Below are 22057 nucleotides of genomic sequence, written 5' to 3' on the forward strand. Positions count from 1 at the left end.
ACATTCCTGCCAACTGCAATCAGACTTTATAATAATACACCTCTGGCCAGATCCTCCTCAAATTGAATCAACATTGCACCGCTTTCACTTTATACTCACTTATATACACTGGGATGTTCAGCAGGTGAGTCCAATGCTTTTGGGCTTCAACACTTTTCAGCAGGTAAATTTCCCTTTTCAAATGTTTCAGCTTTCAGCATCCCAATGCATGTTCTAGTTTCTTTAAGTGCCTGCATTTATGGTCATATTGAGCACATTATATACATTTTCTTTAAATACTCAATACAAATGTGCACCTAGGTGTATCATGAACAATCTTAATACACATTATTAGCTTTTTAAACTATTGCACTACTATGCATATAACTATGCTTATAATTCCTGCGGCTCTCAAGGCAGTTTAGAGATTATAGCTGATCCGAGCAGCACTGAGCTGCTCAAGTTGTTACTTTTGAAGAGTGAGGGCCTTTTTGTTTTTTATATTTTGGGGGACCAGATCCAAGGGACAAGGGACTAGTGTCAACTGACAGGAAGTCTGGTATTCGTCTGACCAATCACATCCAAAGAAGTCTGCAGAGAGGACTCTCCCTGTTAGCATCTCGTCTGTTTGTAGCTGCCTTAGCTGTCATTAAGGACCAGCCGGCTGGACGCAACAAAAGCAGTGGAGATCTGTCACTTTCACTCCGACACAGACGAGTAAAGCAGCACGCGAACAAAGTAACATTTCGGTTGAATGACATCGGTGGAGATGTGTAATAAGCTGCATTGGACACTGAGGACCTACCTGGCTGCCAGCCTATCACCTGACAGCTGTCACCGCACCTAGCTGCTGAGCTAGCTCGCTAGGTGAGCTCACGGCTAGCAAGTGTTTCTTCGGGCTCATTGCTAAGTTAGTGCTGCTCTCGGTTCAACGTGGACAGCGGCTACTTCCGCATGAGCGCACTGTCTTATTCTTTCCTCAACAATATTTGACTCTGCCTGCTGTTCACACCATGAGTTAGCCAAGCAGCGTCGGGCTGTGTGGGGCATTTTGAGAACCAGATCGTTGGCTAGCATTTAGCTTGACGTTAGCCAACCGCATTCATTCAATTATCTAAAAACGACTGAAGCCTTAAAACCAGCGCCTCGACGAGCGCACGGGGACTGGTTGGACCACAGCTCTTCTAACGATACGTGCACATTTTGGACTTGGCCGTGCTTTGGATAGCAACCGAGGAGGGGAAATGAAGAAATTCTTTGATTCTCGTCGGGAGTTGGTGAGCTCTGGGCCCGGACCCGGGGGAGGAGGCGCTGGTTCCGGCGGCGACGACAGCTTCATTGGACGGGTCTTCACCATTGGACGATATCAAGTGACCGTCGAGGAAATTGTCGCCGAAGGTGAACTATGTGGCTTTCTGTTGTGTGGATTACACACGTAACACGAATGTGTTTGAAATCCGCCGTCTGACCTGCATGTTGTCGTGAGGACGAACAGTCGGTGTCATTGGTTAAATAAATAAGTGTCCCTGGTTTTCTTGGGCTATGGCCTCGCTAGAGGGCCAACGTAGTACCCCCTTAATTATATGACCCTTATGGGGACGGCAGTGGACATGCTTATGGCACAAGGCTTTTAACAGTTACTGTATTAGTTAATTGTCACCACCCGAGGAAGCTCTGTTGGTGTTCATTTACTTGTCAGGTAGCGTTGATACAATCACTGTTCTTCTCTTATGTGGCCGGAGCTTGTTTTCTTCTATGTAATGGCCACTAGAGTGGGGGGAAAAGCAGCACATTCAAACGTGTGAGAGGGCGTGTTGTCTTCTCTTTGCATGACTGCACTCTTTACCTGGAGGCTGGGAGGAACATTTCATAACTGGATGTTCTACTGTATTGTAAGGGACCGATGCCATGATGAGTCATCTGTCTCGATATTTACAGAGGGAGTGACGAATCACACATTGTAGATTTCAAAAGATTTGATTAACAATATCTTGTTGTTTTAGAATGAGGGAAAGGTTATCAGGATGTGCAGCCACATACAACATGACTTTGTGAAAAGGTGGGATTTTTATCACGTATTTCCTTGGGCCTGCATTTATCTATGTGAACACAATCTTGCAGTACGTAAATCATTGAGTTAAAGGGTGATGCATGTTTGGTTGGAAACTGGTCTTAACCTGAACACAGTTAACCAGGCTTCTTGATAGGGCTAACAGGTTTCACATGGTCATTTGTATTTGCAATGAGAGTCTGCAGTCATGCTCTGTTAGCTAAGAGTGCATGCTACTAAATAATAGATGAAAGAAGACTGATTAATTCATCACTACTATAGATTGGCCACATTGTGGCTTTATGAAGGGGTTAGACAGACACAGTCTACCCTGCACTGAAGCATCAGTGGAAACCTTTCCTGGAATTTGTTTATTCCGTGAGTGTGAGTTAGTTTTCTTATCAGTTCTGTAAAAAGCTTCGCTGACATTCATTTGAGGGAGGCACCATTCAGACTGGTAATTGTTAGGACTTTATAAACAGTATATTCCATAGTACATGAAAGTTAATATTTCCCCCAGAATTATGACTCTTTTACAAAATGCTAGTTGGAATGTTTTTCTGCATTATCATATTTTATCTTGCTCTAGCAGTGGACCTACTGCTTGCAATGCGACTCTCCCCCAGTGTCACTAGGACTATTTATTCAGATGGCTTTGGTTGTAGTCTGGGCTATTAGATGGCTGCTCCATTTTGAAATTGTGTCTTTTTTCTTTCTTTCTGTGTCTACTCCCTTTGTTGTCATTGTGGAACTTGCTTTTAGCTGAAATAAAGACACTTTTCATTATATACAGACACAATTCAGACTGCTATTGCAGCTTCAGGCTGAAAGATTCATTTGGAATCATGTCATTATTGCAGTTTGCATTTTAGACATTTGGGCATCGGACAGACGTCTGATTTGTTCTCAACTAGCCATCTGAGGACGTTCAGAGACACAGGTTTCTGTCTTTACTATCAACAGGATCATGTTTGTAAACTAGTAGTTGTGAGGACACGTGGAGTAGTCCTAAGCCTTGATGGTATGTAGATTCCTCTACAAACTGATGACAAATTGCAACTAAACATTAGTTTGCTGCATTTTTTTATTTTAGGGCCTTAAGGTGTATTCTTTAAGGTATCCACAAGCTAGAGTGGTATAATCCTGACAGTCAGTTCCGTCAAGAGACAGTGGCTAGCCTATTTGTAGCTGTACCTATAATTATTCGCTCACACTGCCGACTTAGATTGTAGACCACTGCTAAACACGTTGCTTAAGAAGGCTGCTAATCCTTTTAATTTCTTACAGTCAATCATCTCAGATTAGACTGCACAAGACTGCGGGGTTCAACTATCTGAACTCTGACACACGCACGCACACTTAAAGCCCATGTTTCATGTGCTCATGAAATGCTCTTCCTTCTCTTTATTCTGATTCAGGATAGGTTCTCAATTAGTTTGATATTGTTCTCACCATAACCTATTTCTCAATCACTCTGTCTTAATAACACAAAGTAGTCAACCTAGTGTTCTGACACTATCATTTCTGTTGGTGCAGCACTGTGTCGCACAGTTTTGCATTTCATTGTGAAATTTACAGTATTGAATTTATAGCTGATGACATAAGTGTGATGTGTTATTCTTATCATTTATGGTAATCCAGCAACACCCTGTCCCCTACAGAACCAAACACTAAAACACACATGATACCATAGTAAGGAGGGTTATTGTGTTTATTTGACTGTTTGTACTCAATTCATTTCTTTAATGATACGGCTCACATTAACGTTGTCTCAGGAAGTCCCACTTAAACGTCGCCCAGACCAGTCACACAGAGTAACCCTTAGCTTAGTGATGCGAGCTGGATGAGTCAGCCCAGTGCACGGCATGAGTATAAGCTGTGATCAGCAGAGCTGCCGTAAACACAGCCTTCACGGTGAAAGCTGCTACATGCTGTCAACACAAAATTAAGAGAGAGACTAAATGCAAGCTGATGCAGTTTATGTCTAGAAGTCAGTGAAGACAATAGATTATCCCACAGTCAAACATTTCAGTGCAGTGCAGGTCTATTCATATAAAAACATGAGATGCAGGCTTCATGTGTAATTGGTATCATACTTTGACTTGACTCAGGTATATTTATTCATGTCTGTTGAAAGAAATATGTTTTTTTCATCTGTGTGGTTGCTGGAGATGGATGATCTTGTGGTTTTCCCCATATGTTGGTATCCCTGCAACCAAAGGTGGGATGACGAATTCTCTCACTTCTGTATTCTCAGAAAAGATACTGTAGAGACTGTAAAAGTGTTTCTTGGTTTCACTGGAAAAGCTGACACTGACTGTTGTGAATCACTCAATATATTTATATGTTTATGTAAAAAAACAAACATGGAAGGCATTGCTGCAAACCCACTAATAACAAGATATCTTTTACTAATTCTAGATTATCATTTATTTCGATCGTATTGCATTTATGAAATGTGTGTGTTCATTCCATTTCTCCTTCTCTGTCTCCAATCATTTGTAGGAGGTTTTGCCATAGTTTTTTTGGTACGGACTCATCAAGGCGTACGTTGTGCACTAAAAAGGATGTATGTCAACAATGAACATGATTTACAAGTCTGCCAACTTGAGATTCAGATAATGGTAAGTTAAACAGCCCAGTAACTGACTGCAGAGTGTAGCAAACACATTACACACTACATTTTTCTTTTTGACACTTATTGGAGATGGTCATGTACGAGTGGATTGTGTTATTAGTTGTTTCTGTTAACCTGCCGTGGAATTAACAGCATCAGAAAATGTAGTTGCATACAAAAAAATGGTCTGAATGTGAGTGACCCTGAATACTAATCTGAACTAATCTTTGACCCAGGAATAGTGATAGTAACATAAGATTGGGTTGTAATTAATGCAATATAATCTCCCTTGCCTGTCCACTTCCTAAATGGAGTCCTTACTGTAAGGGAAACTAACCAGTTCCTGCAGCCACACCCTGGGTGGCATGGCTATTGCTGGATAGTTATCATCCAGCAATAGCCTTTGGGAGATAATCAACATATATCTTCTGTTCAAGATAGACTGAATAGTTATGGCTGTATTTAGTAATTTACTAACCCAAATGTTTTAGTTATGGCTGTATTTAGTAATTTACTAACCCAAATGTTTTAGGACTGTTAAATCTATGAAAAATGTATCGCCATTGTTTATCATTGTTGCTTTCTCTGTGTTTGTTTACACAGAGGGACCTAGTGGGCAACAAAAACATAGTTGGTTTTCTGGACTCCAGCATAACTGCAGTTGGAGCTGGTGATGTGTGGGAAGTCCTAATCTTAATGGACTTCTGTCGAGGTAAATGGGCCCACCTCCCATGTCTATCTTTGTTGACTTCAGAGCTCCATTACCCTCGGCCTTTCACGGCATCCTGTTCTGGTCAAAGGCAAATATTGCAGTTTGTGTACAAGTTTTTTTTCTTATTTTTAAATGATCAAGTTTGTTGCACGGTTGAAATCAAAGCAGATGTACAATGTTGTCCGCTGGCTGTTTCACAGCCTTCATGTAATAAAACTGTGTGAAATGTCATGGCAGACCTTTATTAGATACATATAAGCGTTTGTCTTTATTGTAGAAATAGATGGTTATATCCATATATTTAACAAGGAAGTTATAGTATTTCTCACAGATTAAAAATTGACAAAAACTTTTATAGAAGCAGTTAATGTTGTGTTTTATTATAGTTACATGGTATACCATTAACTTGCTATCAGTTGAAATGTATAGAGTCTTTATTGACCCTTTTGTTTTATGCAGGTGGGCAGGTGGTTAACCTAATGAACCAGCGGTTGCAGACAGGCTTCACTGAAGCCGAGGTGTTACAGATCTTTTGTGACACGTGTGAGGCAGTCGCTTGTGTCCACCAGTGCAAGTCTCCAATCGTCCATCGAGATCTCAAGGCAAGTCTAATTATTTCCCAATATACTACTCCCTGCATAAGGCTAGCTAATTGATGGCCACTCTAATTACTTGGAAGTAATTTATTGTGACATGTTGTTTATCTCATGCACTATGAGTTCTAAAAGGTCTTATCTTATCTTCTCATATAGGTGGAAAATATTCTTCTCCACGACCGGGGACACTACGTGCTCTGTGACTTTGGAAGTGCCACTAACCACTTCCAAAACCCTCAGACAGAGGGGATTGCAGTTGTGGAAGAGGAAATCAAAAAGTGAGTTTTCTGGGCCCTTTATACCTTCAATCCCTTCGCTTATTAAAATTCAGGAGCTCATTGGTCTATTCTTAAAACCAGGTACACTACTCTATCATACCGCGCTCCAGAAATGGTCAACCTCTATGGTGGAATGATTATCACAACAAAGGCAGACATTTGGGTGAGAAGGACTGTGTTCACTACCTTTTATGCCACATTATGATGACTCTATGATCACATTATTCACCATGATTGTGACATATGTGCATCAGTAAGAGCTACCATGAAAAGTGTTGATTCTCTGTCTTAACAGGCCATGGGTTGTCTACTCTATAAGCTGTGCTACTTCACACTACCTTTTGGGGAGAGCCAAGTAGCTATCTGTGATGGAAGTTTCACTATCCCAGACAACTCCCGCTACTCCCAGGACATGCACTGTCTCATCAGTGAGTAACCTTATTCTGCCAAATATACACACTGTCCTACTTGCAGCGTGTGCAATTACTGTGAGTTTGAATGTGTAAGACTGTGTTTGACTCAAAATAAACATCCTTTGTTCGTTGATTTCTCAGGGTACATGCTGGAACCTGACCCAGATAAGAGACCAGACATCTACCAAATATCCCACTTTGCCTTTAAACTGGCACGACAAGAGTGTCCTGTACCAAATGAGCATGTAAGTCACCATGACTGGCAGGAATCTGAGATGAGACTATGCTGTAGGTTTAGTGTTGAATATAACGTCAGCTCTTTTTTACACATTGTTTTTTATGGAGATAATGATATTGGAGGGCAACTAACTGTATAGCTTTGGCCGGTTGGCTGCCCTCCATTCATCCACATGTTCTAATTCATTTACAAAGTAGCTCAGCAATTGGTCTTTTGATTCTTCCAAATTTCTTACATCACCCCTTTAAGAGTTATTAAAGTGGGCAATAGTGTGCATTCATGGAAGCTGTAAATCCATACTAGAGTAGCTGTGACACTCAAAATGTTTATTAATATTTTACTGATGTGAGGAAATGTCAGCTCTTTGGTTCCATTATCCTTGATCAAATAAATAATGCAAATCCTCTTACTGTTGTAGAATTCACCTATTCCTGCAAAACTTCCCGAGCCTATCAGAGCCAGTGAAGCGGTGGCCAAAAAGAGTCAAACCAAAGCCAGGTGATGGGAAAAAAAAGAGCATTTTAGTTTTTATCGTTGTAAGAAACTCCGACATTACTTGTCAATTTTCTCCTTTCCTTCCATCAGGATCACAGACCGCGTTCCAACTATGGAAACTTCAATTGCACCTCGCCAACGACCCAAGGCTGGCCAGGCTCAGCCCCAGCCGATATCAGGCATTCTTCCAATCCAGCCAGCTCTCACTCCACGCAAGAGACCCAATGTGGCTGTTGGAGCACCACAGGCAATAGGTATGAGGAACTCTGTGTGTCAAGGTTAAGACCATTCTATCACAGTAATATGGGCCTGCGTTTATGGAGAGAGTTATCCTGTACTCAAAGTGACATCTTGTTTTGAACTCAGCATAATAAACTATTCAAGAATTTGACTCCAATGCCTGTCAAGGGCTTGTATTCCCAGTGGTTCAAGTAACCCATTCTTAAAAAGCTTTTAATCGTCTTTTTATGAGGCTTTTGACATTCACACTTGGACAAGGCTATTCATCTGTGGCTCACTCGCAGAATAGATGGTGGTGTGATGTCACATTAATTACACTGGCACACCGTCATGTTTTTTAATATGCAGTGTTAACTCACTCACTGGATGGGTCTAAAAGGAGGTAGTGTTTTCTGATTTCAAATATATTATGTGTTGTAACGGGGGGGGGAAACACCAAATACATGTAAATATAAATAAATGCATTAATTGATACCCTAGACTATAGTAGAGTACTCCCTTATTATTGTCTTAAGATGAAAGTGGAGATTAAGCCTAAATCATCAACTTGACTAAATAATATTAAATCATTTTGAAAGACATTCAAAAAGGCCTATAATCGCATACTTACTTGCACAAACACCCAAATTACCTTTCATGTTTACAACAGTTTGTGTAATTGACCATATACAGTAATCACTCAATTTATATACAAAACATATTTATAAACCACCTATGTTGACCAAAATGCTGCACAGACCAGAGCAGGTTATTAAAATCCCACATAAGACGAAACACCGAGGTCTGCGATAAAGCCAGCCCATCTAGGGCTTTATTTGGATCAAAACAAGAATCTTTGCAATTGTTATTTGCACAGATTCTACAGGTCACCAGAAATGTGGGTGCATTTTAAAAATATACTCCTGATGTGATAAATGATAGGTCTATGTTCACCTCATTCTCCTTTCCAGGTGTTGGCATCAATGTCCCAGCTGCAGCTGCTTTCCAGGCTGCTCAACAGGCTCCTGCTGCACCGCATCCAGCTCAGACAGCCAACATGCAGCCACAGGCCACAACACAGCATCAGCAGCTCCTCATAAAGCAGCAGCAAGCCTCGGCCTACTTAAGCCCACAGAGCAACCAGCAGGTAGGCATCCTGGCAGAACAAGAATGGAAATACTTCTTTGTCACACAGATTGTGTTTGAACTTCACACAGGGATACTGAGGGAAAGTGTGTGACAATGACAAATATATACCATTCTTTGGGTTTGAAAATTTGATTAAGAGGTTTTTGAGATGTAATTTTTGCACATTATTTACAGGTAGAGTACAGGACTCCTTCCAAGCAACTTGTTTATTATCTTCTATTAAAAGTGTGTCGGTATCATTAAAATATTACATGCATACAATACTATATTCTGCAGACAGAATCTGCGCCTTTTTAGGGATACAAATATTATTTAATAAACTAAAGTTAGACAACTAAATGTTGTGAATGAATAACTCTATATCTGTCTCCCTATATCTGTCTTATGTTGCATCTTGATTTATGTCGCATCTTCATTGTGTACTGTCAGAAAAGTAGGTAACAAATCATGAAAAGTATTTAGTTTAAAAAGGCTGCTGCATTTGTCAAAGAGCTGTAAGTCATGGGTCCACCTCATTTGTTGGCTGTATGGTATTCCTATGTAGCATCAACTGGTACAGAGCCTCTTCCAGCATCAGCAACAACTACAAAAAGCGTCTCAGGCGTGTACGGTGCTGCAGTCCAAACATAAAACTGTTCCTCCAGTTATTGCCCTGCAACTGCAACACCAGCAGCATGTAGCACCTGTCCATGAAACGGCAGCTTCTCATCTCACCTCCATCCCTGAGTCTACAGTCAGCCCTGCAGCTGACTCAGAGGTTGTGGTAACATCCTACTCCTGCTTCCGTCTGCTACTCTTTTGGGTTTGGGAGTTGATTACCAGCTTGTTTCTAACCAATCACATCCAAATGTGTACTTTTCCCTCCACCGTGGCAGATGGAAGGCAAGAATGGTCTCACAGAATATATTAAATGTGACCGTCTGAATGCCATGTAGATCGAAATGCTCCCTTTAATGCCATCTTAGAAAGACGTCATTGCTGCAGTTAAATACAGTATAAGTCGCATGATAACTAAATCATTTAGTGTTGCTTTCCAAACTGCTTCTTTCAACTATCTTAATTGTCTTTTTAATGTGTTATTGACCCTACTCTATGTATTACTGTAAACTCTATTTATTGGGTGCATCTGTTTCTATACAATCTCTCTTCTCGGAATACTTTCCCTTTTCCCATACCAGATTTTCTCTTTTGGTTGTGATTTTCGAATTATCCTTTTTTCAGATTTTCCTATCTAGTGGATCTTGCTTGCTTGTTTTTTTAATGTTTGGGGATCTGTTTTGCTTGTCTTCCTTCATGCACTAAAATGATCTCTGTTGGCATCAAGGACATTTTTATCTCATATTTCCGCCTCTGTATCTTTTTCTTCTCCTCGTAGACGGCTGGTCGAGTGATTCACAGAGTCGGCTCATTGACACCCCCCTCGTCGCCAAAGATGGCCCCTAAAAGCGGTCACAGGCGCATACTAAGCGATGTCACTCACAGTGCCGTGTTTGGGGTCCCAGTCAGCAAGTCCACCCAGCTTCTCCAGGCAGCCGCAGCTGAGGCTAGCCTCAACAAGTCCAAGTGAGCAGAATTAACTCCCTTCAGTGATCTGTGGAGGAACTGACCTCTTATGGCACTGAGTGAGCTGAGAAGGGCAATAGAAAGTCCATTCATATGACAGAACCCCGAAGGAGGATAAACAACCCTTTTACATCCCAGAGAATCCAGCTGAAGAAGAATCGCCCAATTCAGTCTTTAAATAACTCTACTCACACAGCCTTATTTGCATACATCAGTAAGCCACAGACCTAACGTCCATGATCAAATTTCACTGTGCATTCTTAACCGTGTTTATGTTCACACCTCTGTGCACTGCAGATCAGCCAGTACTACTCCATCTGGCTCCCCCTGCTCATCCCAGCAGAGTGTGTATCATCTAGGTGATGGTGACGCCCTATCGGCTCTTGCTGCACCCAACACTCAGCCAAGCTGGAACCCCTTTGGGGATGATAACTTCTCAAAACTAACAGCAGAGGAGCTCCTTAACAAAGACTTTGCAAAGCTAGCTGAGAGTAAGTTCAACTTCATTGCTGTATACTTAACACCTGCAGCACTGATAGATAATTGTGTGATCTAAAATGAATTGCAACTTTGCTGTTTGCTTGTTGCTTGTGCACAGATGCTGCACCAGGAGAGAAGGTCACAGGTTCCAGTGAAAATCTCATTCCAGGGCTCATTGCTTTTCCAGGTATGTCTTTGCCTAATTCTTTTCACTATGCTGTCCCATGGCTTTGCATACCTCTTCCCCCAGGAGGCTTTTCATTGAATCATTGATCAGTCTTCAAGTGGACTTTTCTCTCAATTGTGGGGCGACTATGGGTCAGTGGTTAGCATGCCCGTCTTTCAATCAAGGGGTTGGTAGTTCAATCCCTAGTCGATGTGTCCTTGAGCAAGACACTTAACCCTGCATTGCTCCCCGTAGCTGTGTCTACGGTGTATAATGTAAAGTGTCTTTGAGTATCTAGAAAAGCACTATATAAATTAAATGGATTATTATTATTATTATTATTATTATCAATATCCACATCCAACACTGTTATATTGGATTTCAATCATTTTGCTGGATTATGACCTTTATTTGTTGCTGTCTTGGCAAATGTCTAGAGTTGTCATAAACGTAAGCTTATGTCTGGTCCATCCCAGAGTCCCACTCTCTTCTCTGTTGTGCATGCTCTCAAATTCCCTCATTTGTTCTTCTCCATCTTTATTCACTGTATAATGTTAAGCTGAAAGATCTGCAGACATCATCAGTGCAGGTTCAGCATTGTTGACTGTCCCGGACCCTCTTAAAACCCTCTCCCTCTCTGACACCACAGGTAATTGTTTTGTCACAACATGGAACAGAACGAGCCGTGCCTTTTGATTCCTTCAGGATTTAGACTCTTGAACAAATATATTCTTAAGAGTTTACGAGTAACCATTTTATTTACCGAAGTAGTTTTCTGGATAGCACACTTCCCTGAGGTTAGTTTATGAGCGCGAGTTTGGGGTTAGGGGTTTGAATTTGTACACCGTCCTATCATGTTGACTGAGCAGGAAGCCTCACAGTGGCTCCTTGTCAACTGCCATGAATAGAGACCATAGCTACAGCTAGATCGTATCTCATTTGTAGATCTGTGCTTTTGCCGTTGCCTGGTAACGCAAAGGACAAGTTCTCCTTTGTTAATTGGATTGCCTTACTGCTGGAGGAGCCTGCTTACTACTGCCACTAAGAACTAGAGAAAGTTAAGCTTGCTGTTTTGTTACAAAGATGACCCAGCCCTTTATTTTCCCCCTCAGTTTAGCCATTAACCGTTTTAGAAGTGGTGCCTACGTCTTAGCTGTGTAACCTCCTTTGTGTCGTTGCTGTTTGAGGCCAGAACTGAGAGAATACAAATGTTGAGGCTAGTACATAATCAGGGTGTGGTTAATCTTCTCTAACCAGCCTAAACTGGATGCACACAAGCAAACTCAGTCTGGCTTTTGCTGATGGAACAGAGAGTTGTATCTGAGAGGACTGCCTCTTTTGAAAAATTAAGATATTGTACAGAATTTATTACTTTATACATATATTACATATGCTTTATATTGACTTTACTGACTTGAACTGGAATATGTTAGGATTTGTAAAAAAAAACACGTTCATCAGTGTTGGCCTCTTTCCAATAGTGAAGGGGGCAAAAGGTCACATCTGCTGTGCCATTTTCTGAGCCAACACATTCCTTGACCCCCCCACCCCCACCCCATTTTGCCCCATAGCAGTTCACTGTAAGTACGAGCTGCAGTGAAAAGTCAGTAATTTGTCATTTCATGCATGGACTGTAGATCAGCCTAATTGAGTCAGTAATTATTTATATTAATAAGATAAATACATATATAAGTAAATAAATGAGTTTGGTGGGTTGGCATGTGGACAGTGACAGTGCATTATGGCTTTTTTTGGCACCATAATTCTAACTGGTCGAGGAAATGTTTCTGCATGGTATTTTAATTAATATCTGTGGTGTGCAGAACTAAATAAACTAACACATCCTAATGTTGTCTTTTGGTTTGCAAGCAAGCTGATTGCAAGTCATGTAAATGTAAAATGACCTTAAAATGTTTAGATGATGGTCTTCATGCAGTCATCATCTCTATCCCTATATATTTTTCTTGCCTCCTTAACACATTTCGTTCCTAACAATGTATGCCGTGTAGCCAACCCGATGTCTACAATAGTATTTGTAAACTGTAATAATCTTCATTGATGCTAGTCAATATAATATTCTCCCACATTGTTTGAGTTTCATATCTCTTATGTTTATTTGCCCCTTTTTTGTTAGTATACAAAGTCTTCCCTCATTGCCATTTTCTCTCTCTTGCCACCTGTCCATTACCTCTCTTTTTGTCTTTTCCCTCTGGCTTGCTCACAGAGAAGCTGATTGAGGGACTGAAGTCTCCTGAACCTTCTCTGCTGCTCCCTGACCTCTTAACCCTGGCCAACCCCTTCAGTAGTGCTGCAGAGAGCTCCACCAATGGTACGAGCTTTGTTTTTGCCCCCTGCCTTGCTCTAAAATCCCCAGTCTGCTCTGCATGCGTCTTCCTTGCCTTCCTTCTCCTATTTCACTCACATGATCGCAAAGTCAGAAAGACCCACCAGGGAAAGGAGTAAAGAAGGCATTTGACAAACTTTATTCATTTTACATTACCAGCAGTGTCTATAAAACTACTGTCTTTTCCACTTGCTGTCTCCATGTAGTGAAGGCAGAGATGTGTGTGGATTCACTGATTCCTGGTTTGGAACCCCCCCAGGCCCAACGACTCTCAGGCCAGCCAGAGCTCATCCCTCCCAGCATGCCAGGTTAGCGTCCTGAACCACAAAATAGCAAAGCTTAACATAAATCTTTGAAGCATTCACACCAAGTATTAATTGTTTCCAGTCGTGGTTACGAACCCTTTGTTACTTGTTAATGTCATCTAAGTGTTTCCTTATGGATTTTGTTACCACTGCAATCACTTTATTTTTAGGCTTAGAAAGCGCAAACTGATTTATTATTGACAAGCACAGTTGTGCCAGATCACACTGTCCTGGCAAAAACACTGCAACAACAAATCAGTTGGGCCGGTTGCTCTTTTAAAATAGCAGCTCACTTCAGTGACTGGAACAGTTGCTTCACTGAAGCAACTTTTCTAAGGTGTTAAGCAATCTTTTCAATGAGAACATTTCACAGATTTTGAATTATCTTGCCTAAAATTCCCTATCAGTTTTCTGCAATGATTGATACCAGCTGTGGCAAGCATGCACGTGTTAGGTTCATAGCTACTGCTGAGTGTTAAAGTGTTGCTCCTGCCCCAGACTTTGCAGCTTATTTTTTACAACTTTCTTTTGACTTTTATGATTAGAGATTATATCATGCTTTACTAACGCAATTCAATTTCCTCTACACCTTCAGCTAACAATCGTATTTGTATTGTGACCTTTTGTCCCTTTGGCTTTTCTTCATCCTGTCTCAGACTCTCTGACTGGGGAGGACTCTCTGCTGGGTTGCAATCTTCTATCTCTTACTTGTCCTCATGGAAACCAGTCTGTTTCTGCTCTCCCTTCCTCCTCTGCTCATCCGGGCACTGGCTCTGGATCCTGTCTGGAGGAGCTGCTGCCTGGTCAGACAGCTTCCGGTAAGACCTCTTTGCAGCACCCCTCAGCTAGCCTTATGACTGCTGGGCTCTATGGCCTGTGAAACCATCACAGACTACATATTCTTCCAACAGGAGGACCTGTTCACCTGTGATATGGAAATTGAATTAGGCACATTAAATGACAGCTTCACAGACCCTTGACTCATTTGTAGAAGAGACAAAAGCCACATGAAATGCACGGCTTTTAAATACTGTGGCTGCCCTTGCTCCATCTATTTTTAATCTACATGCCTACTACTTTCTTTTTGCTCTTTCGTTTGGCTGAGTTAACTTATTTCCCCCCTCCATCATTCCTTCACTTCCTCTACCTTCACCGCAGACTCTGCTTTCCTCATGTCGTGTGGGGAGAAGGTCAATGAAGACGAGTTTGACCCTATTCCTGTGCTCATCTCCAAAAACTCAAATCAAGGTAAGGTTAACAGAATCCCGAGATGAGCACTCGCAACTGCAGACGCCCAGGCTATGAGCCAAAAAGAGGAATGCCTTAGCCCCTAATTCAGTTCCATAGCTCCTTCCTGTGACTGCTGATGTGAAGTCTAGTATGGGTGTGCTTGTCACATTAAGGCTTTTTATCCCATCAAGCTCTCACATTAGTCGGCTTCCTCTCTTTTGTTTTTAATGTTATACTGCCAGTGACTCTCGGCCTTGCAGGTGTTTGGCTCTTTGTAGTTTATCTTGAAAGCCTCCTCATGTTAGAATGGCATTCCCCTACTCTCCCCCTGTAATGATGCAGCTGTATGAAGATTACCCCAGCTCACTCTCTGCCTGTTTCTCTTTCTGCCCCCGTTCATTTATCTCTCTGCTCTGCCATCATTTTCCCTCATCAACTCCTTGCTCTTAATTTCTCCATACAATCTCTGTTAATATTACTTATTCTTTTGCTTGTTTTTCACAATCTCCCTCGGCTCTCCTTCCATGTCCATTTCTGTCTCTGTCTCTCTTTCTCTCTCTCTCTCTCTCTTTCTGGCACGTTTCAGGTGGTCACTCGCGCAGCAACAGTGGCAGTTCAGAGTCCAGCATCCCCAACTTGGCCCGATCCCTTCTGCTGGTGGATCAGCTCATCGACCTCTAGAGGGGGTGGGAGAGGTCAAAGGGGCAGTGTGCAATCCTAACAAAGGGATGTGGGGAGGGTGGGGGATAGAGTTGGGGAAGCCGAGGCACTTAATGTAGCACCTTATAAATTAAAACAGCAGAGGAGTCAGCATAGATTGGTTCAGTAGAACTTTTCTTTTTATGTGCCTCCTTGGCCTCAACTCCATCTCTTGTTGCCTGATAAGCTGGCTTTATATATCTCTGCTGGCCGTTGACATTCCCACACTAGTAAAAATAAAATAATCATTAATGCCTGAGCATATCGACTGCATCTGTCCCGGCTACACCATGGTCTTCTTCATGCTTTCCTCACACTCGCATTCATTTCCCTCATTGAGTGCACTGCGCCATGGTGATCGACTTTCATCATGTGTGCACGCTAAACTGCTTGATCACAGCCACATTGTGTTCACTTTGTGTACTTGTTCAGGGTTGACGCTTTATTTAAACAAGCCACCTTCAGGCATGCTTTTTTTGTGTCAGGGGTCTGACTGAAGAGTGAGGAGTCAGAAATGCTGTAGACCTCCAGGATAATGTGATGCATTGAACTAAATTATTGACCAATCAAAGACGCACCCAGAGTGAATTCCTGAGAGCTATTTGCATTGATTGAACCAGTTTGTAAACCAATGAAGAGAAAATCTTTACAGATTTCTCTGTTGTGATCTACTGTTGAAGGAGACTTCTTTCAAACTGTCTGCACCATCGTAGCAATTCTGTGCTAGAATTCAAATATAGATCAGCAATCAACAACTGTTTACCTAAGTTACCTTAGTACATACATGTATTCACAACTGCAGCTTCATCATACCTGTATATTGCCATCTCTTTCTGGATGTTAGTCAGGGTATCATTTCTCTTAAAACTACACATATAAATAGTCGATAGTGTTAATATGGCTGATTAATCGGGCTCAATTGCCATCGCAGGATGCTTTTCTTTTTTGGCAACACTTCGCATTTTATTACATATTTTTAGGAGTAGGGTCATGCACTGGCCATCATATCTTTGACCCATTGTGTAAATAAGCATACAGAAACACAAGGGAATCAAATTATTTGACCTGCTGCAATGCCAAAGCTAAAGGAAAGATTGTATTATAATGCTGTTGTAAGTCTGCTGACAGTCAGTGCGGATGAGTAGATTTCAACAGCATGGACAGGGAGATGCAATGTAGATTTCATTGAGTTATTTGTATGGGTACTGTGCTATCAAATAAGCTTCATATGAAGATCTCCCTCTCCAATTAACATCCTCTCTTTTTATCTATCCAATCTATTGCTACCACATACGTTGAGGTCATTTGACCTATGTGTCATTCATTTCAGCCAGAAGAGAAATTCACAATCAAAACCCTTTTATATGTACATACATTCACTGTTATTTTTTGCTCTTGTCAGCACTGGTAAAAGTAGAATTTTTTTTGTGTGGAATATTTAAAGGCATTTCATCTATCATGGTATGAATAAACATTACTATTATTTATGGACCTTTTAGAATAAATGTATGAACTGAGTAACATTATGAAATATGTACAATTTACAAGGATATATAGATAAAAACAATATTTGTGTATGAAGCTGTATTTAAGAGCGCAACGATGTTGACCCTCTCCTCTGTCCAAAGCCCCTCTGTGTTTCTCTCCATTCATGTCCAGCATTCAGCTAGTGCTCTTGTTTTAGAAGTCATCGATACAAATGTGCTCAAGTAATCTTTATATCTCTCCACGGCAGTTCTGTGCATAACACTGGCATTCTTAAGTTACTGTACATTACTGGGAGAGATTTTATCTAACGGACAGCAAAACGGAGCTAATGACGGAATTAACTTCCTGATATCTCTGGAGCACTTCTCGCCTCTGATAACCGTTCTCTATTATTTCGCTGATGAACATAAGAACCGCGTGTGACTTGGAACGAACAGCTATACACGTTGTTTTACATCTGATCACATTTGATCTGATCTACTACTGACTTTGCAAGTAATATCTTTTAATTTGGCTTTTCTCTCGTCAAGCAATGTCCATCGCAGCATCATAAGTCTCTTTTTAGGGCCCATATCACCTTAGATATGTACATAGAAACAGAAAACATTTCTCCCAATATGCCATCGCTGGGATATACGCTTGAGGTTTGGGTCATAAATAGTTTTCTCCTCCTCCTTCCCCAGTATTACATAGGGTAAAGTGTAGTCATTGACATCAACAATACTGTTAGAATTTGCATGGGTAATTACAACTAAGACTTTTTTTCTTTCCATCCATTTGCATTTTTGTGGCTAATCTATGCAAATCCTACAATAACGCTTCATGTTCTTGTCAGACACCACAGTGCTGTATGCTGTAGAGTTCTCGCCTTCGCCGTAGAGTTTGACTTGTGTTGCTGTGTGAAACCAATGTACTTGTTGTGCTGGTTGGGTTGTTATGGTGACAGGTATAGAAAGTACTTTGATTATATCAAAATGTTTGACATGATTTGGCAGGTGTCAAAGCAGGACCATTGTGGAGTATGGACTTCTATTTTTATGAATTAAGGTTCAGAATGAGAAACAATGAATAAAACGCATTATGGTGAATGTAAATTAAGTGTCACATTATTTGATTTTTGATTTTTACTGCAAGCTGGCTTTATTGACAGTCAGAAGATTGATTCTTCCATTTTTATTGTTTTAATTAGCAGATTATTTTTCCTTATGGGAACCACATTAGATTGCAGATACTCTAATATAACTTGATGGTTCCCACTATGGCCGGTTCGGGTTTAACCATTGTTTGCACTTCTCAGTAAAAGCATCATCAGTCACATATTCCAGTGTTTTTTAAGGCTTTCTTTCTATTTCTCTTTCTTGGCACCCCCTCATATCTTAGTTGTTCTATGCCTCCTAGTTTTGGTAGACATTTATTTTAAAATCACATCACCGGTCACTGCTTTGAAACTTTGATACGTGGCTTTGGGTTTCTGGTGTGTGTTCCTCTTTGTTAGATTGTACCATAGATAGACTGCAGGGCCTTTGAGCTGTATTTGAGAAATTGATGGCTGTTATTCCACGCTCACATGAGCAGTCTCACTGTTCGTTGTTGTTTCAGGCGTCAGCTCTGACCAGTGATCTGTAGATAATTCTTCAGTTTTGCTCAGTTTACTCTATTTCAAATCATGGAGACAAGTTTACAATATGCTAAATGGGCTGTGGACAGTTTTTAAAAAAACAGACGAGTGATGAAGGAAGTTACCCAAGACCTAAAACAAAACCAAAACTCCTTTTTAATGGCTGCAACTAACATCTGTCCAAGAGCTGCCAGTTAACAGCTGCTGTCAACACTGCTGAGGTAAGACTGTCTCTGCTCATCTGTGCAAACCTGTCTGTCCCTAATTACCTCTACTGTTGCTGTGAAAGCTTGTTGTCCTTGTTTCCACAGACCTATTGCCTCCCTCTGAGCTCCCTCTACCTCAACACAATCAATTCTAACTAAAAGCATAACCCCTAACACAAGGCCCTGTTTTTGAAGGTTGAGGCTACTGCAGCTGTGCTGAAACTAATTTGTGGAAACAAGGTTATTTGATGTTGTAATGGTAGAGCGGGCCAGTCTTGTCTGTCGGATGTGACTTGTTCAGAGTAGAATGTGTCTGTATTGTTGTAGTCTTGTGCTCGTTTCTCACTGTTGAGTCATTATTATTGATTCTTAAGTGGTTACAAGTGGTCCATCGGTCGTATAGTATGTTGTTTGTGACTGAGGTTTGATAGTGTGGTAGATTAATGAGCAGCTGGACCTCAGGTGGTAAAGTTTCTTGCTACTGACAATATTTATACCTTCTGATGTTTTTGTTCACCTCGGATATGTTTTTCTCTATCTCTGCTCTCTAATTCAGATGTTCAAGGGCAGAGTAATGGCTACTCTATGCTTCGAGAGGGACAGGAGACTGAACCTCCAGAGGGAGATTCTCAAGCAAATGAGGAATGTGTGCACTCCAGCGATGAGGAGGAGGAGGAGGAAGAAGCTCATAGAGAAGAGCAGCATGATGAGGGTGCCATTGAGAGTCATGCAGCAGGACAAGACTACAGCGGCTCCAGACCTCTGCTGCTGGACTCTGAGGATGAAGAAGAACAAGATTTAGCCCTCCAGTCATCACAGCACTCCAACGCTGAACCAACACAACCATCTTCTACCTTCCACCAACCTACTCCAAGCACCTTTGCTCAGAATCACTCCCAACATGTACACGAGCCAGCCAAAGGGGCAGATGTTTTCTCAAAAGCTCCCTTTCGGAGTGTGCAAGAAGAAGCAGTCGATGTGTTTTCCAATGCTCCGTTTCCACGCGCCCCCCTTGCAGCGCCGCAGCAGTTTGATGTTTTCTCTCAGGCTCCCTTTGGAAAAAGAAAGGAGGCTCTAGGAGCCCAGCACTTATATCCTCATGCCGCTGGAGTCCATGTTGTAACACCTGACCAAGGGGTGTTGGGAGAAGTTGCCCAACAGTCTTTCCGCCCCCAAGCTCTGGCCAAATATTCCCGACACTTTGAGGGACCTGTGCCCCAGCAGCCCGTATCAGCTCATCGAGTAGTGTCTAACGTGAACAGGCAAGCTGCTGTGGCATCAGTCCCTGTAGGACCTCTTCACTCATGGACCTCAGAAGTGAGCGCTGTAGACCCCTTCGTCGCTGCACCCTTTCACCTCAAAGCCCCACAAGAAAAGCCCTGAATGCACACTCGGAGGTCGGGGCAGTGGGTATCAGCACTCATCACTGAATTATGCAAACTACAACAGGCATACTGCATGCTGTCACCAGCGCTGCAGCTGGACTGCAGGTCTGCGTGGATCTCATTCTTGGCTCCATTTAGTGATAGTGCAAGGTCATCTTTACACTTGAATGCTAAAATGCTCAGAGTAAAAAAACAGCTGACATCATTCTCTGACTCCTAGTTGCTTTTTTATTTTTCCTGTCACATCCTTTTACCTTTTGCATTGTCCTTACTCCTTTTGGTACGTTCATCTACACAAAGACAACATGGTGGTCGAGCATTTGATTGTTTTATTGCCTACCTCAGTTACTTTTCGTGTCCGCTCTAAATCACCACACAGTGAGGGAGTTTGTTTGATTTTCTGTATTTTTTAGCTTTACGGTCAAACTGATCTGATGACGCCTCATTCCTCCATTGTGTTATCTTGCAGAAATGTGTGATTCAGCTTCAATCACAAGATCATAACGTCACAGAAGCTTGCAAGAGGAAAATGTAAAGATGTTTCAGAGGAATTTATCTACAAATCTCTGGCTTGATATAATTACAAACAACCTTACAATCATGCCCTTCAAAGTCTGTAGTTTGGGGCCCTTGTTCTTTAAGCTTTGCAGTTTGTTATGAGGCAGATGCTGAATACTGATGCAAAGACAGTTCTAAGGATAACATTTGTTAATATGACATGAAACTTTTTTTCATTCAAAATATTTTGCATTTTGTCATGTATTGTGTTTGTGGTCCATGTCCTGTCTGATAGAAATGGAATATCAGTGTTTGTTCCATGTAACGTACGAACTGTTTAAATGTTAGGCATAGAAAATACATGATAGTAGTTCTTGTGTTAGATAAATGTAGAACGCCCGCTTTTCTTTGTTTCTACTTTACAAGATGATATCTCTGAAGCCTTACACTTTTACAGTTTGTAACTCCGACCACATAATAATAATTCACTTTTGCCTTTTGTGCCCTCCTTTTTAAAACTGCTGCATTTACTTCAATTTATTGCACACACATTCAGCACCAACTATTTGTGTACAATAATATACAATTTATTGTTGCAGTGTGCTCATGCACCAAGACTTTCATTCAACTCTAATGCAGCTCTATCGTAGGTCTCTGTAAACTCCAACTGTACTAACTGTGACTCACACTTATGAACAACTTAAGTGAAAACTTTTAACTGCAACTTAAAACAGATGCTTTCCTGCAGTCGCACAAATATCTACAGCACTTATGCATCGCAGTTCCAGTCAGGGATTGTAAACGGTAGTATCTTTTACGTGAGATCTTGAATGGTGACTGATTGATGACATTCCTTTTGAATTTAATTCCATCGCCATTTGGGAATATTTTATTGTCTTTGTGCTCTGCAAAATCATGGAACACTCTTTGGTTCCCATCATGGCACTTTTAAGAAAGGGGATCCAACCGGTTTCAGCCCAAAGTTGAATTCATGTATTATTCTGTTGCAATTTAAAACCTCTTCTTTCTTTTCACAATGTACAATCTTTTTTATAAATGCTCACTTTTCTCACCCAACTTGTATACATGAAGGTTGCACATAGTCACTGACACGGTCAGGGTCCTCTAAGAATGGGGTTTGATTGTAACAGCTGTGTAATGTATTTCAACCAGTGTTGTGTAGGACATCTTTGGACGATTCAACAACTGATGATACTGTTGGACAAAAATAGCACTCAAAATACTGCACAATCTGCCTTTTGAAAAGTATGTTGTAAGTCATAAAAAAAATTAAAAAAAACTATTAAACGAATGTAAATCAAATAGTTG

At 41.2% G+C, this 22057-nt stretch overlaps 1 protein-coding gene across 16 annotated transcripts; it reads left to right on the plus strand.

Moving 5' to 3' along the window:
- Positions 1-492: 492 nt before the first annotated feature.
- LOC117735778 (AP2-associated protein kinase 1-like) lies at positions 493-22051 on the plus strand. Of its 16 annotated transcripts, XM_034540594.1 has the most exons (22): positions 493-1377; positions 4535-4653; positions 5250-5358; positions 5818-5960; positions 6111-6232; positions 6314-6395; positions 6528-6660; positions 6787-6890; positions 7302-7381; positions 7469-7632; positions 8569-8744; positions 9291-9503; positions 10122-10309; positions 10607-10800; positions 10908-10976; positions 11515-11604; positions 13180-13284; positions 13506-13607; positions 14261-14422; positions 14763-14852; positions 15421-15520; positions 19402-19510. In XM_034540594.1, exons 1-21 carry the CDS (start codon positions 1224-1226, stop codon positions 15513-15515), a joined length of 2694 nt encoding a protein of 897 aa, XP_034396485.1. In that variant the 5' UTR covers positions 493-1223; the 3' UTR covers positions 15516-15520; positions 19402-19510. The 16 variants fall into 16 exon arrangements, with proteins under 16 accessions (XP_034396485.1, XP_034396486.1, XP_034396487.1 ...); XM_034540595.1 differs by lacking the exon at positions 14261-14422 and having other exon boundaries at positions 496-1377; XM_034540581.1 differs by lacking the exon at positions 15421-15520 and having other exon boundaries at positions 503-1377; positions 19402-22051.
- Positions 22052-22057: the final 6 nt, after the last annotated feature.

Source organism: Cyclopterus lumpus, chromosome 9 (assembly GCF_009769545.1).
Source record: "Cyclopterus lumpus isolate fCycLum1 chromosome 9, fCycLum1.pri, whole genome shotgun sequence".
NCBI lineage: Eukaryota > Metazoa > Chordata > Actinopteri > Perciformes > Cyclopteridae > Cyclopterus > Cyclopterus lumpus.